Here is a 14,712-nt window from a genome sequence, read left to right as displayed (position 1 = left end):
AGGAAATAGAGTCAGAGAAATATACAAAATATTTTATTATTTCCTTGCACAGATCAACCTCTAAAGTAAAAAGTGATTGTGCTTATAGATCGTTGTGTAAGCATTTCTGTATATTTTAGCTGTATGTTTAACTAAAATCCTGAAGAAGTGAATTGTAAGTCCAAAGCACCTACAAGGACAATCCTTTGAGCTGAAAACTGATTAGAAGTAAGTAGACCTGGGGACTCAGATAAACTGAGTTACAGGTTGCTCTTCCTCTGTAAGGTTCAGAGACAGTGAACCCATGTCCAAAACATTATTGGTTCTGCTGTCTATTCAGGTAAATATATTTAAGGGAAGCCAAGACCCAGCTGGAAGCTGTGTAATGAATATCTGGGCAGTGAGAGCTCTTGCCTGTGTTAAATCAATCTACACCAACATCTTTTCAGTGAGGTTTTGTTTCTGGGAACTGTGGTTTGCATCAGTCGGTATAGGACCAGGCTTAACACTGGGTACATTACACTATACTGAAATGTTCTTGCCTTCCTGGTATAGCTCTATTGAATTAATGGGGTCAGTTGAGCTCTCCTGGAGAAATTGCTTCCCAGGTACAGAGTCCCTCTGCAAGGTCTCTTGGTATCTGTGAAACAGGAATGTTGTAGCTAGCTTGACTGTGTTTGAAGTTTTAACCATCACTTCAAATGCTGAAAAATTGGACTTTTCCCCCTGTGAGCACAGTTCATTTAAGGGCACTGAAGCAAGTCAAGTGCATATTTGTGTCTGTATATTGCTCATTCAGGTGATCAGGGAAGAAATCACATTTAATTGGTGATGTGTTTGATACTACGTGGTATGAAAACCACAATGCAGGTTTCACAAACATGATGAGTACCAGCTTCCACCCTACTCTGTTCTTATGCTCTCTTCCATATGCTTTATAACCTCTGTTGTGCACACCAGCCTCCTAATAGACATAAATTCTGCTGTAGATTTAAAAGCGGACTCCTGCATTAATGCAAGGCGAGGCAAGCAGAATTACAGGAGAGGTAATGCAGTCAAATGTCCCTGTGCCATTTTATATAGCACCAAAAGAAAGACGGGGCCAGATTTCTTTTCCTTCCTTCCTTCCTTCCTTCCTTCCTTCCTTCCTTCCTTCCTTCCTTCCTTCCTTCCTTCCTTCCTTCCTTCCTTCCTTCCTTCCTTCCTTCCTTCCTTCCTTCCTTCCCCCTTTCCTCCCTCTTGTTCTTTCTTTCATTTCTTTCAAATTGAGAATGGCATTTTCCCCTATTATAAACACAGTAATTCATCTTACTCTATTTTTATCCCAGAAACTTCTTTATAGGGTGTTTTTTCCCATTTTATAACCTGACACATTTTCAGCATTGATTTGTTTGTTTAACTTAATGGGCAAAGCTGTTGTATTGATGCACCCTGCCGTTGGTTGATATTAACCATCGGGGGTTCATGGCTGACACTTGACAGTGTGGGCATTAAGTGATGGATTAAACTTGTCATTCAGGAGCTCCATCCTGCTCCATACTCCTCATATCTGTGGCATGTTCTTTCCTTGATAAAAATTCTCGCCAAATAAGAAAAAATGCTTTGAGTATTCAATAAAAGATGAGAGATGAATCTGGATGAAGGTGAGAAAATATTTCATACGAGTGATGACTCATCTACTTGTATTTTCCGTGTATAATTCCAGGGACGTGTAAAAAGCTGCGACTAGGGGAAACCCTCTGAAAAAGCAGCAGTTTGGGTGGAATTGAGCACCCGATTTGCAATCAGGCTCTCAATTAGGACACAAACGCTGTCAAATAGTAACATTATCACCTATAATTGGTCCAAGAGAAAGAAACACTAATTGTGACATTAGCAGCCAGAATGGTTTCAGGCAGGATCTCTGTTAAAATGCAAACACTAATTGACGGGATGAGGGAGAAGAAAAAAAAAAATGTAATAAAAGAGGCTGTTATGCTTTATCTCAGTAAATGAAAGGCTAGTTAAGAAACACTCAACAGCCAAAGGGCAGGTAGCTTATGTGGAGCGGGGAATGGAAGAATGGGCATTGTTGATTCACTGCCTTTGTCTCAAGGAGGCAGAGTAACTACAAAGTAATGAGCAGAAGTCAGAATCTACTTTCTGTCTCATTAGTGTAAATGCAAAGTAGCTTCGCTAAGGCAATAGAGTTGAGATTTATATGGTGTCATATCTGGCCTCTCAATTACAAACTGGATGAAAGAGCTTGGGACTGTGGGTGGCAAGGCAGAGAGTAAGGACATCGGTCTATGCCTGTCATAAATCAGATGCAAACTGATGAACAATTGTTCTGCCAAAACCTAGTGAGGAAAGGTCTATTTAAGTGAAGGTTGGGCCATTGATTGGATTCTGTTGGTCTAACACATCTCTCATTCAGTTCAGCTCAGCAGGCTTAAGCAGCAAGACCCCAGAGAGGGACTATGCTGCTCCTCCATAGGTCTGCTCTCAGACAGTCCCAAACAAGATGTACATTGCTATATTCCACTGCCGGTTCATCCTGCTGTCCTGACATGTCCCAAACCAGTCCCAGTCCTCATCTCCCTCTTTGAAAAGTTTGTTGTGTACAGATACTTTGTTCTGTGACCTTGCCACTACACCTTAGATCTAATACATGCCCTGAGTAAAGAAAACCAATGACTTGGATGGGGACTCTGTGGTAGGAGGGACAGATAAACAGTGTCTTCATAGGAGTGCTTATACTCAATAGTAGCTACTTCTTCCTAGAGTCTAGCTGAAACACATTGTTCTTAAATGCCATTTCCTTGTTGGTAGTTGGCTTAGCTCCTCAACGATATTTCTCTCCTTGTGCTTTTCTGACACTTTAATGGTCCTGTTCAAATTATGATGCTCCATTTTTTTCTGAGCGAAGCCTTTCCAAGGCAGTGTTGCCTGAAGAGTCGGTACTGTTTACATTATCAGTATTAGCAGAAAGGTTAACACAAAGCAATTGCTTATTCTACCTCAGTCTATTATATACCCATCTTCCACTCATGCTACTGCATTTTCCAATGCTAATGCAGTTTTCCAATTCCTCTGATTAATTTTGAGGCCACATGATATTACCCAGCTCTAGTATCACCCTACTAATATTTCACATGAAGTTCTGGCAAAGGTTTACTAGAATGTGGATATACTACTTTTTCCGTGTCTTTTCCAATGTCTACACAGTTTCAGTTTGAACCCCAACAATTAATACCATTATCCTGGCACAAATGTGCAGTGTTTGAGATTTGCACGTCTTCCCTTGGAATAATATGCCTTCTTGGGGTCTAACACCCTCCGTCTGCACACTGCTATTCTTCCACTGAAGTACCCTGTCTGCCTTATTCTCTTTTTCTGTTTTGCTGGTGCTGAAATTTAGACACCTACCAATGTGACTTTTTTTCTCCACTGCAAAGACTAGTACTGCATTTAATCTCCCCCTACCCTCATCCTTTGAGACATCCTTGGATTTCTTCTGCTTTTCAAAATTAATTGCCAGTGACATTGTCAATTCATTAGCTAAATTAAAAAACTGGGATGCATATTGTCCAGGGCCAATCCCAACCTATCACAGAATTGCACAAAGTATTTTCTTACCTGTCCCTCATTAGCAATTGTATTGACCAGACTTTTACTTTTTCCCAAATTTCCACTCTTAATTTAAAGAGAGAATTTAGAAAGGAAGATAAAAGGCAGCCCAGCAACACAACCACGGGAGATCCCTCATTGATTTCTTTGCCTCTCTTCATTAATGGGGCTATTTTCACTTTTTCTCTTCCAATGTATTAACATCTGTTTCTATTTCATTTAATGTCTATTAATAAAGATGCCTCTTCATTTTAGCTTTCAGCGCTAACCTTCTTGTGTTTCACGGCAATAAAACAAGGTAATACAGTGGAAAAATCTACATACTTTTGTGTTACCTGATTTCCTTGGGACTGTTAAATAACAGTCTGCTAGCTGCCATGACAGGTATGGCCTATTTCAGCAGGATGTTGGGGATAAAGGAATCAATCTAATTACTGTTTCTAGCAGCTGAGTTAAAACCTGAACTGTGTCCTGTGTGGTCTGTTCAAGTCAATGAGAGACGTTCCGTTCACTGAAATGAGCTAAGCGTTAGGTTCAAACTGGTTGAATCTGAGAGGAAAATACTAAGAAGTGAAAACTGCACAAATTCTATGATAGCAGCTTCCTATGATGGAAATCAGATCTGTGAAAGCAGGAAAATAGCCTACAATAAACTGTTTAAAGAGATTTTTAGAACATTTTTTGTGCCTAACATGATGTTTTCTACACTAATTTTCATCCCTCTTGCGAGAGACTCGCTAGAATACGATACTCAGACAGAGGAAGATGACAGCCCAAAATAATTTGGTGAAGAAGGCAGGACTTAGTTCTCAGTCCATGAATGTACATGTTAATATGACTATCCCCTTGACTAAAACAAGAGGCTGAATGCAAAGACCATGGTGAATTCAGTCCGTTTAACATTTTCTAATAAGAATAGTCAAAAGAATAGAAGTATACATCTTAATTTAAAATACTTCTGTATTGGATTTTGTGTTGCAGAACACTTCTGTCTATTCCAGTATTTTTCCATTCATCTTGCTCAACTAAGAAAAGGAAGCTCAAACCCCAAAGTTTTACTAAAACTTAGAAGTGAATGAAGTAGGTTTGCATATTGAGCAAGTGGATCTAATGAATTTTAAAACTAGAAGAGCTGTGGAGAAGAGAAGGCATGTACACAGCCCATTAGCGTGAGTTGGGACAACACTGTCATCCCGGATGGGCTCTGAATTAGCACACCTGTACGAGGCTGAATATGGCACAGCAGTGCTTTTTGGTATGAAGTGCAGTACAGAACTATTCCTGCGATGATTGCCCTGAAGTGCCTTCTTCAGCTCTTCTGTACTGAAAAGATCTTGTTTCTTGTCTAGGATTGTGCCTGCAATTACATTCTTTAGCACTACAATTATGGAAGAATTACACTGGGGTTCTGCTCCAGAATATCTGTGTATTAACGTTAATTTGATATAAGCAAAAGAATAACTGCTTGACAGAATAATTGCACTCTAATGATTATATAGTTCAAGTACCTGGATTATAAAAATATACCTGCATTAAGGATCAAACTAAAGAGATAATAATAAGTCATTAATTCGTGTGGGCAACTTCAGAAATATGAATGAGTTATGATTAGCTAGAGCACTAATGTAATTACAGTGATTTCACATTGTTTATTATAGGTTTAAAAAAGGAAATGGGTGCACGAACCATTCTTAAAGCTGTTGTTTGCATGCTGAAATGGAACAATTCAGTTCCGTTCTTCAAAATGCCTTGTGCTGGAGGATTTTTTTCCTCTGCACTTCTCTCCTTTTAATTATTATTTTTTTTTCCCTACCGAGGAAAGGCTCGCTCTGGGGACCTCGGTTTTTAAGGAGGTAAGAAACGAACGGGAGAGAGGGGGAAGGCAGGGAGAAAAACGAACCGCTCTGCCCATCACTGCCGGCGGGGACGCGGAGGAGGCGGGACGGGAGCCCCAAAACCCCGCAGCCCCCGGCTCTCGGGGCCGGCACCTGGGGACCCCCGCGGGGCGCGGCGCGCCGCCCGGCCATTTTTTTCTCAATGAGCCTTCCCGCGCCCCGCCCCCGCTCATTTGCATAATGCCAGCTGCCGGGGCCGCCATTGGCTGCCGGCGGGCAGGCTCGGGCGTGATGTCAGCGCCCGCCGGGTAATGCCCGCGTTGTGGCGGGTAGTTGGAGCCGGCAAAGCTCGCGCGGCGGCGGCGGCGCGGGCACCGCGGGCAGCCCGGGCACGGCCGCTCCGTGAGCTCCGGGCACGGCGGGGGCGCCGCCGGGCGGAGATGGCGAGCAGCGGGCTGCTGGCCCGCCTGCTGGCCGCCGCCAGCCTCGCCCTCAGCCTGGCCCCCGAGGCGGCGGGGCCGCGGGAGAGCCCCGGGCTCTCGCGGCTGCAGAGGAGGAACCTGGCGGTGGACTTCGTCGTGCCCTCGCTGTTCCGCACCTACGTGCGGGAGCTGCTGCCGCTGGGGCCGCCCGGGCGCGCCGCGGCGCGGGGACGCCTGCTGCTGGACTGCGCCCCCCTGCTCCGAGCCGCCCGAGGAGGGCAGCCCCCGGCCTCGCCGCTCGCCTCCCCCGGAGGGTCGCCCGGAGCCGGGCGGCGGCTGCGGAGAGCCAAGCAGCTGGTGCTGGAGGTGGGCGAGGGCAGCCTGCGGGACGGCTGCGCCGCCGAGCCGCCGCCGGGCTCCGGCGGGGCCCAGCTGGAGTTCAACGTCACCGAGCTCTTCGCCTGGTGGCTCCGCGCCGGCTCCGGGCGGCTCCGGGTGCGGGTGATGCCCGAGCGCCGCGGGGTAGCGCCGGGCAGCGAGCGGGGGCTCTCGGCGGCCATCCGCGCCGCCCGCCCCCGCCTCCTCTTCCACGTCTCGGCGGCAGGTGAGCCCTGCGTTGCATGCACTGCATCGTGCCCCGCAGCGCCACGCGTGTCCGGCCCCGCCGTGCCGCTCACCCTGAGCCCCGCGGGAGAGGGAGGCGCAGTGTCCGTCCTCCCCCCACCCCACCCCGAGCAGCCGCGGTGTGCCCGTACGGCTCGTCCTCGCTGCGCTTTGCCGGTCTGAAATGTACGGAGGGGGCTGCGGGGCCGGGAGGGCTGCTTAGAAAGCGCCGAGGGGGTTTTATGCGGTACAAGCAGTCCGTTGTGCCAGGCAACCGCAATCCAGACCCGGAGGTGAAAGTGTCATTAGTCTAAGGACAGCAAGGTCAGGTTGTCTGAAACTTCCCTTTTTAAGGTGATATTTTTTACTCAGAGCGCTGCAAGTGATTTCCAAGGTGATGCGCAGGCAGACCTCAGCGAGCAGAAATGTTTCTACAGCTGAGATTGACCATCAAACATACAGTAATACTATTTGGCATTGCTATCAATATTATTACTCTTCTATAAGCATAAAACGTAATGGGTGACAGGGAGACATGGAAGAAAAAGGTTTTCTGGTGAGTTTCATTTAGCTGTGTCCTAATGCCTGGCCAAAGGGGCATTCCGTATGACATGGCATCATGGTGAGCAATGAAACTGGGGGAGCTGGCTGAGGGGGCTGCTGTTGCCTGGGGACTGTTGTGCATCACTTGATTTGTTTATTCTTTATGTTTCTTTTTTTTTTTTTTAGTTATTATTTTCTTTTCCCATTCTTATTAAACCATAGTTATCTCAACCCATAAGTTCCTGCACTTTCCAGTTTTCTCCCCTATCCCACTGTGGGGGAGTGAGTGAATGGCTGGCGTTCAGCTGTCTGCTGGGTTAAACCATAACAAGCTGGAACTGAGTTAGTTTCTACCCCTTTTAAAACCATAGAGGATATTCAAACACTATCTCAGCTACAGTATGACAAGAAGTTGTTTATCTGTGAAGGCTCGTGTATCACTGACACCTCTCTGAAGAGAAACCCTGGCATAGATTTTTGATTCCAGGTGGTAGTGATTTGCAGTCAGGGTATGGGGCAGCTCCATTACATCAAGTGAAGTCTCTAATTTGGGCCAATGATCAAGGAGGATTTCCATTCTGTGCATGCATTGCACCTTCAACACAAGCTCTGATTCAGGCTGTCCCAATAAAAGATTGTAATACCTAGAGGTCTGCAGGACCAAATAATTTGTCACAGTGAGTTAAGTAGCTTTTATGAAGCTGTGTAGAAGTCAATGGTGTGTCCCCGAGTAGCTGCCTACTTAATGGTCCACAGAGTAAACAGAAGTAAACTCACAAGAGGTGAGACAATTCAGTGCTGGGCTATGAATACAAAGTTGGAACAACTGATTTTAGATACTCAGCTGAGAAGATCCATCAGCAATTTGAATAACTGCAAATTGAACCCATCTCATTCTTTATTCCCTGAAGCAAAAATCAAAGCAGGCTGTTAGAGCAGGCTCTATGTGAACCAGTCTTATACTTCAGACAAAAAGTGACATGCCTGGGTTAGCTTTTTCTGTGCTCATTTTGGCAGGGAAAGGCAGAGGTGTCACCTGCCATAAGTTGTCTGGGTGAGGCCAATGCTCCCTACCTTCAGTAGATCTTGCCTTGCTATGGTACAGTAAACAGTAATAATAATAAAATACAGACACCAAAACTCGCCTGCTGTTTTTTCTCTTTGGGGAATTTATTGTGAGTAGCAGTCATTTTGCTTCAAAGATCTCCATCTTTGGTGGTGAAAATAGAGCCTTACCTTTCAACGCCACCGCAACCCTAGAGCTTTTAGCAATAAGGGAGCTGGAGGGCATACATTTGTCTTTTTTTGAGGAAAAAGGTGTGATTTTTTTTTTTTTTAATTGTTTTTAGCTTGGGTGAAGGGTATCCTTATGAACTAACAGGTGCTGTGGTCTTGTAACAACACAGATGGAGCTTTAACCAAAGTTCATCAGTAACCCCCCAGGCTCTGGTTATTGTCTTCACTGTTGGGAAGAAATGCATGTTTTTGCTGAGAGATAGCAGAGGTTACCTATACCACTGTAAAACCATGTTGCAGACAAGGCTCTGCTGTTTCTACTGCAATACAGTCATGCAAAGGCAGTCATAGGGGATGCAGGAACAGGAGGAGCAGAAGGAATATGGACTGCATCTACCTACTTCACAGCAATTACTTCTCCTAGCAGCTGTTCATTATTTCCTGCAGAAGTCATAGTTTCCTGCAGAATTCTGCACCAAGACTAAAACACAAAAGTTGTGGCACTGTCAAATTGTCTGACACCTGGTTAGCAACAAAACCTTTGTGTATTTATACTATTGTATGACTTTGCACTAGATTTGTAGCATGGGGATATTGAAGACTGAAAATCCATTCTTTCTGCTTTGTGAAGGCGCTGCTTACGTGAACACCATGTGTCACTGCCATAGTTAAATTTGTGCCATATAGATAGCCCCGCTGACAACAGAATATGCTGACACAGTGGTAACAGCATGAACAGCATCCACTAGCCCATAAGTGTGCAGATTCCAGTAATTATTAACACTATTGCCGCTAATTTGTATAGGACTTAACTAAAGCCTTTCCTAAGGCAACTGAGCCTTTCCTTCATTGCTTAAGCTAATTGGAAATGGATTTCAAACAACACAATCCTCCCATCAATAACGTAAAGAGGCTTTACTTACGCTGATATACTTAGCGCTCTCTCTTTCTCTATTACAGGGGATTGCAGTATTTCTTAGGAAAAAAAAAAAAAGCAATTGTTTATTTTTTTTTTTTTCACAAAATTATCCTCCATGTGAATGGAGATTGAAATATAATTTAGGATGAGAAAAAAACTCAAGAAGCTGAATTCCCCTTGAGTTTAGGGTTACAAAAGAGTCCTGTAAATAATATTTTATTCTCTTTAACTGTTACTGTCTCTGATACTTGCTCAGAGATATTTAACTGGAGTGAACCCATTCTTATTCTAACAGCATTTCTGCACAAAGCATAAAGCAATTTGTCTCAGTGTGTTACTGAACGATTAGTAAAAGACTCTTACTGGAGTGCTGTTGTTTAATAGACAAAGTTCACAGGAATTTCTACAATGCTCTCCTGCAAATACTCTCAATGCCAGATTTCTCTTGCACACTTATCTTCATGTAATGCAGCATCCTGCAAGAAAAAGCTTCCTTTTGCAGGAGCTGTGGTCCCCAGCCCATCTACCACTTCTGTGTCAGGTTGGCCTTTTCAAAATTAGGTAAGAGAGAGTTTTCCTCTCTTGGAAATGCTTATTGAACTAATATTGGTTTCTCTTTCTTCCCACAGTGCTTCTCTGGAGCAAAAATCAAATTAATGCACGGGAAGGGAGGTGTCCTGGTTTTGGCTAGGATAGAATTAGTTTTCCTCCTAGTAGCTGGTATGGTGCTGTGTTTTGGATTTAGGTTGAGAATAATGTTGATAACACCCTGATGGTTTAGTTGTTGCAGAGCAGTGCTTACACCAAGCCAAGGACTTTTCAGCCTCTTGCTCCATCCTGCCAGCGGGCAGGCTGGGGGTGCAGCAGGAGCTGGGAGAGGACAGATCCAGGACAGCTGCCCTAAACTGGCCAAAGGGGTATTCCATACCATCTGGCATCGTGCTAAGCAATATATAGGGGTGGCTGGCCAGGGTGGGGGGTGTCGGCTTCTTGGGGATAGGCTGGAGATCGGTCAGCGGGTGGTGAGCAATTGCATTGTGCAACACTTTTTTGTACACAATTGCTGGTAATAATATTCTCCTTCTTCTTATTATTTTCCTTTATTTTCTGTCCTAATAAACGGTCTTTATCTCAACCCACAAGCCTTCTCTTTTTTTTCAGTTCTCCCCACCATCCCACAGAGTGGGGGGGGCAGGAGGGTGAGCGAGCGGCTGTGCGGTGCTTAGCTGCCCGCTGGGTTAAAGCACAGCTGGGGGGGTGAGCTCAGAGAGGGTCACAGCGCTGCAGATGTCCCAATAGCCGGGTGAGCCTCCCAGCTATTACATTGCCGGTGACTTTCCTGTCATTGCCTTTGGTTTTGATTGGAAATTCTGTCCTACCTCCAAGGAAAACTTTCCAAAATCAGTTTAATCAAAATCAGTACGTTCCCATGGGAAACTGATCTGCTAGCAAACCTTTTTGTCAGAAGAGTCCTGGCCAGTTTTTGTTTTGGTCTTACAGGATTTGCTTTCTGATGTCAACTCACAGTAGGTCTTTGGTTGAGTAGGCTCTGGACAGGCTCTTGAGCTTTCTTCGATAAAAATCCTAAACATTCCTATACTGAAACTGTCAGCTAAAGGACTCAGCACTGACTGTCCCTTGTGTGACTCATCCCACAGGTAGTGGGATGTTGGATAGGCATCGGCATGGGTTAGTCCAGGCGAAATGCTCTGCACTTGCAAGGTCTCCATAGTGATCCAGAGCCCTGGTAGCCTAGCCCTGCACAGGTGCTTGTGTTCTTTCATGTTAACATCACAGGTAACCAAATGACTTACTGCAGGGAACCTAGGCCACAAGTGTTACTAAATGTTTCTTCTTAGTTTACTTGGGAAGCTTAATAAGCTAAAATGGCCATAAAATAACTCTCCTTGAGAACTAATTGCTACTTACATATGCAAATGTGGGAAGTGTATGTTAAAAGGGGCATACAGTGATGAAAATGAGTCATTCCTCCCTGTAAAGGTCAAAGTACTTTCATTCATGAAATAGATTTAACAATCCAATTACATTTTTTTTTTAAATGGCAGTGTATAACTCTTCATTCTCCAGCTAGGGGAACTATTACTTCTGCACTGTGGTCTTCATCTAAAATCATATTAACTTGCCACACATACTCTCCCTGAAACTGTCTACATGCACTACATACCACTGCTATTATAATGCTGAGGCAATTAGGCTTTTCATCTTTAGGGTAGTGCTACCATACACCTGAACTTATTTGCAGGAGGAACCCTTTACCTAAGATTAGAAAGAACTTCAGACTAGATGAAAATGTGTTTCTGAAAGTGGACATTTTGAAAATGAAAACTGGAGCTCCAAGCTGGAATCAGACTGTAGGAAAGTCCCCAGATTTTTTTCCACATATTTCAGAGCTTTTGGGCAAGTTTTTCTATTCCTCCCCCTTCCCATCCTTCCCCCTCCCCCCCGCCCCTTTTTTTTTTCTGCCTACAAAGAACAAAGTTTGGAATTGTGCAATAAAGAGCAGAAAAATGTGAAAGACTTCAGTCTTCTGAAAGCTTTCTGCTGTCTGTTTTTCTCTCCTCCTTGCCTGTATTTGAGGTGAGGTCTGATCTTCCTCTTCTGATAAGTTGGAGGCAAAATTCAGTGATTCAGACTGAATCATTGCAATAGGGCTTCTGAAACGCTTACATTTTAGTGCAAATCATTTTCTTTTCTGCTTTGGATTTGTGCTTTGCCTAGGCTCGTAGGCCAGCTTTACCAGTGCAGGTTCAAGATCAAGCTGGATTTGCACTTGAGTTTACTCCAGACATGAATTAATGCAAACTGCGGCTTTCTTTTTCTACCCTTAGGTAGTCAAAAGGCACCAGAGTACTGCGTGACAGTTACCAAATCATAGTGAACCCTAAGCATGCTTAGGAGCATCTGTCCCAGTCTTTGCTGCCCTAAATTTCAGGTCTGTGGCACTTCCCTTCGGAACAGCAGTCTCTGGTGCTCTCCAGAAACATGGACTTGGTCCATCCAAGGTGAAGCAGAGCCATGTGGTTTTGCTGCTCTTTGATGGGAGTCAGGATTACAGCACTGTGTTTTTATGATTTCCATTTTTCTTTTCCTGCAAATATCATTTACGTTTAGGCATGGCTCATTGTTTTTAGAAAAGTTCTTATTCACAAGTTTATCCAGTAAAAGATCAGTAAATGAACACCAAAAGGGACACAAGTATCTGTTTATTATGTTAATTGTTTTATGTGGATGAAAATTTATAGTAGATTTTACAAAGATATTTTCTCCAATCTTGCTGTGCTTTTATTTCCCCATTCTTAAAAACAGGGAATTAATACCTACAGCAAAGGAGTGCACTAGCAAATTTTAGTGCTTTATTATATAAATGCAGGAGCATACTTCAAAATCAGAGGTGGTTTTGCGCTGTCTGACGATTGTATTCAAACATAATCTCATCATTTAATTCACTGCACATCTCATAAAAACACTATATGATAGGAAATATAATCTGTGTTTGTGATAACGTTTGTGAATTAGTCAAAAAAAGTAGAGAAAGTGAGGGAAGATTAGCAGCATTTAGCATCTTTAAATTTTACAATTTATTTAATTGAGCCCTGTCATGGTAAAGAAAATATCACTTTTTCACTATATTTCTAACTCATTTGGGGTGGTGCTGTTTTGGGAATCCAACTTCAAATTTTCTTTGCAAGCAGCAGCAAATACAGTGCTGTACCTGGACATCTCCTTTTTTTAAATATCTGATAAAAGTAACCACTTGGGTTACCCAGACACTGAAGCCCTGAGACTAGGGGACATCTAGTTTTTGTCACAAGCGACATACCTAATGGCAATCAACAATCTAAGTTCCTTGCTTTTCTTACCTCTTTCTTTCCTCCAACCATAGCATCTGTTTCCTGATGAGCTGCTCAATGTGGCTGCCGGGACCACAGTGCTAATTCAAGAAAGGTCCGTTATGAAATGTGCTATATTTCTCTTGCTCTTCAAATTCAGAAAAATTTGGTTGGAGAAAAATGTCATGGAGGTATAAATGCAGATTTGATAAGCCTGACCTTTCTTTTTCTTCTGAACAATGAATGTCAGAAAGCTTAAAATGGCAAGCTGAAATGGCTGGAAGTTATTTATGTGTTTAAATATTTAGGCAAGAAACACATTTTGAGACTGAAGTCTAGTTTACATGAGCTTGTGATTTATGACTGAAGCAGCCAAGTAACTTCATGGTTGTCACTACCCTGCATGAGCATGGCTACTCAGCAATGCACTGTGACAGCACAGATAGGACTTATATATCTCTGCTTTCAGGAGCTATAAACTGTGTCAGTCATAGTAAAGGAGAATCATCTGCACTTGTTGGTCCTATAGGATCTGTGATGTGGTTGAATTGTTCTGGCTGTAGCCAAGAGAAAGAGCTGGTGGCCTGCTGCAAATGGAGTCCAGGCTATTTTCTAACAATAGGCATTCTAAAGAAAATGGGAAACTATTGTACAAAGATTCAATCAAGCACGGAAAAATAGGTACTGAATGCAAAGTGATCACTGTGGTGTGAAAATAGCGTATCGGTTAACATTTTGCATTTCTTTTTTCTCTTGCCCAAGAACTTCAGTGTTTTACAAAGAGTGGTCGCAGCAATCAAATTCTGCTTTAACTTCCAACTCAGTTGTCTTGCAATATTGGGTCTTCCATCGGTGAATGTGGCACAGAGTGAGTGGGAAGGAGGAGGGAATCACATGAGGAGGCAGAATCAGAAGAAGGGTTGTATATCGACGCTTCTGCCATTGACATGCCATGTGACATGAAATACTTCTTGTGGCTGGTACCTCCTTTGCACAACAGGGGTAGTTTTGACTGCTTTTGGACTCCATTGGTGGAAGATGCTATTTTTTGGCAGATCACTATTACTTTTACTTTCGAAGAACCTCAATAAAGACATAAGATGCATTTTGAACTCTGGGATTTCTAAGGACAACGCTAAAACAGCCTACCACGTCGATTTATTTTGATGTCTGCAGTGCTAATCATAGGACTGCTATTCCCTTGCTATCCTGGATAGCAAACTTACCAAACTTAAAAATGGCAACAGATTTGTTTGATTTTACAATAGACTGAATTTGTGGTTTTGTAAACAAATTATGAGCAATGCCTTCACCTGTTAAAGCACCATCCTGTCTGAAAGCCAAGGGGTCAAATTTAGATTTGCTAGCATTTTGAGATTTTACTTTCTGCGGCTTTGGCCAGGGTTACTTGTAACCCTACAAAACATGAGGAGGAATGGGGTGGGCTGTGGTTCCTCTTGTGGTGGCCAGCTGGGCAGGGGGATGTTTAATGCCCGCAGCTGAGCACCATCTCCTTATGTGCTGAAGAGCTGCAGGTGCTGGTGCAGCTGGCTGCCAGGCTGCTGAGGGGGCTGCGTGTTGTCTGTTCTGAGAAGGGAGAACATCGTGGAGATGGCGGGAGAAGGTCTGTTGTTTATGATTTTCTATTTAAGGTATTGGAAATTAACAGGGAATGTGGGACTTGAGATTGTTTATAGCTTCATTTCTTCCTGGAT

At 43.7% G+C, this 14,712-nt stretch overlaps 1 protein-coding gene across 6 annotated transcripts in view; it reads left to right on the top strand.

The window, feature by feature from the left end:
- ALK (ALK receptor tyrosine kinase) overlaps positions 1–14,712 on the top strand; it is a 317,869-nt gene that overhangs the window by 24,526 nt on the left and 278,631 nt on the right. For 3 of the 6 annotated variants that reach the window (XM_072035462.1, XM_072035461.1, XM_038176312.2), the window contains exon 1: positions 5,757–6,449. The exons of 2 other annotated variants lie outside the window; for them this stretch is intronic. In XM_072035462.1, the coding sequence (XP_071891563.1) occupies positions 5,864–6,449 (586 nt within the window). In that variant the 5' untranslated portion in view covers positions 5,757–5,863. Of the gene's footprint in view, positions 1–5,756; positions 6,450–14,712 lie in introns of those variants that run through there. One more of the 6 variants, XM_038176313.2, reaches the window with a different exon arrangement.

Source organism: Anas platyrhynchos, chromosome 3 (assembly GCF_047663525.1).
Source record: "Anas platyrhynchos isolate ZD024472 breed Pekin duck chromosome 3, IASCAAS_PekinDuck_T2T, whole genome shotgun sequence".
NCBI lineage: Eukaryota > Metazoa > Chordata > Aves > Anseriformes > Anatidae > Anas > Anas platyrhynchos.
The sequence above is the reverse complement of the archived record's forward strand: the minus strand, read 5'-3'. Positions and strand labels throughout refer to the sequence as shown.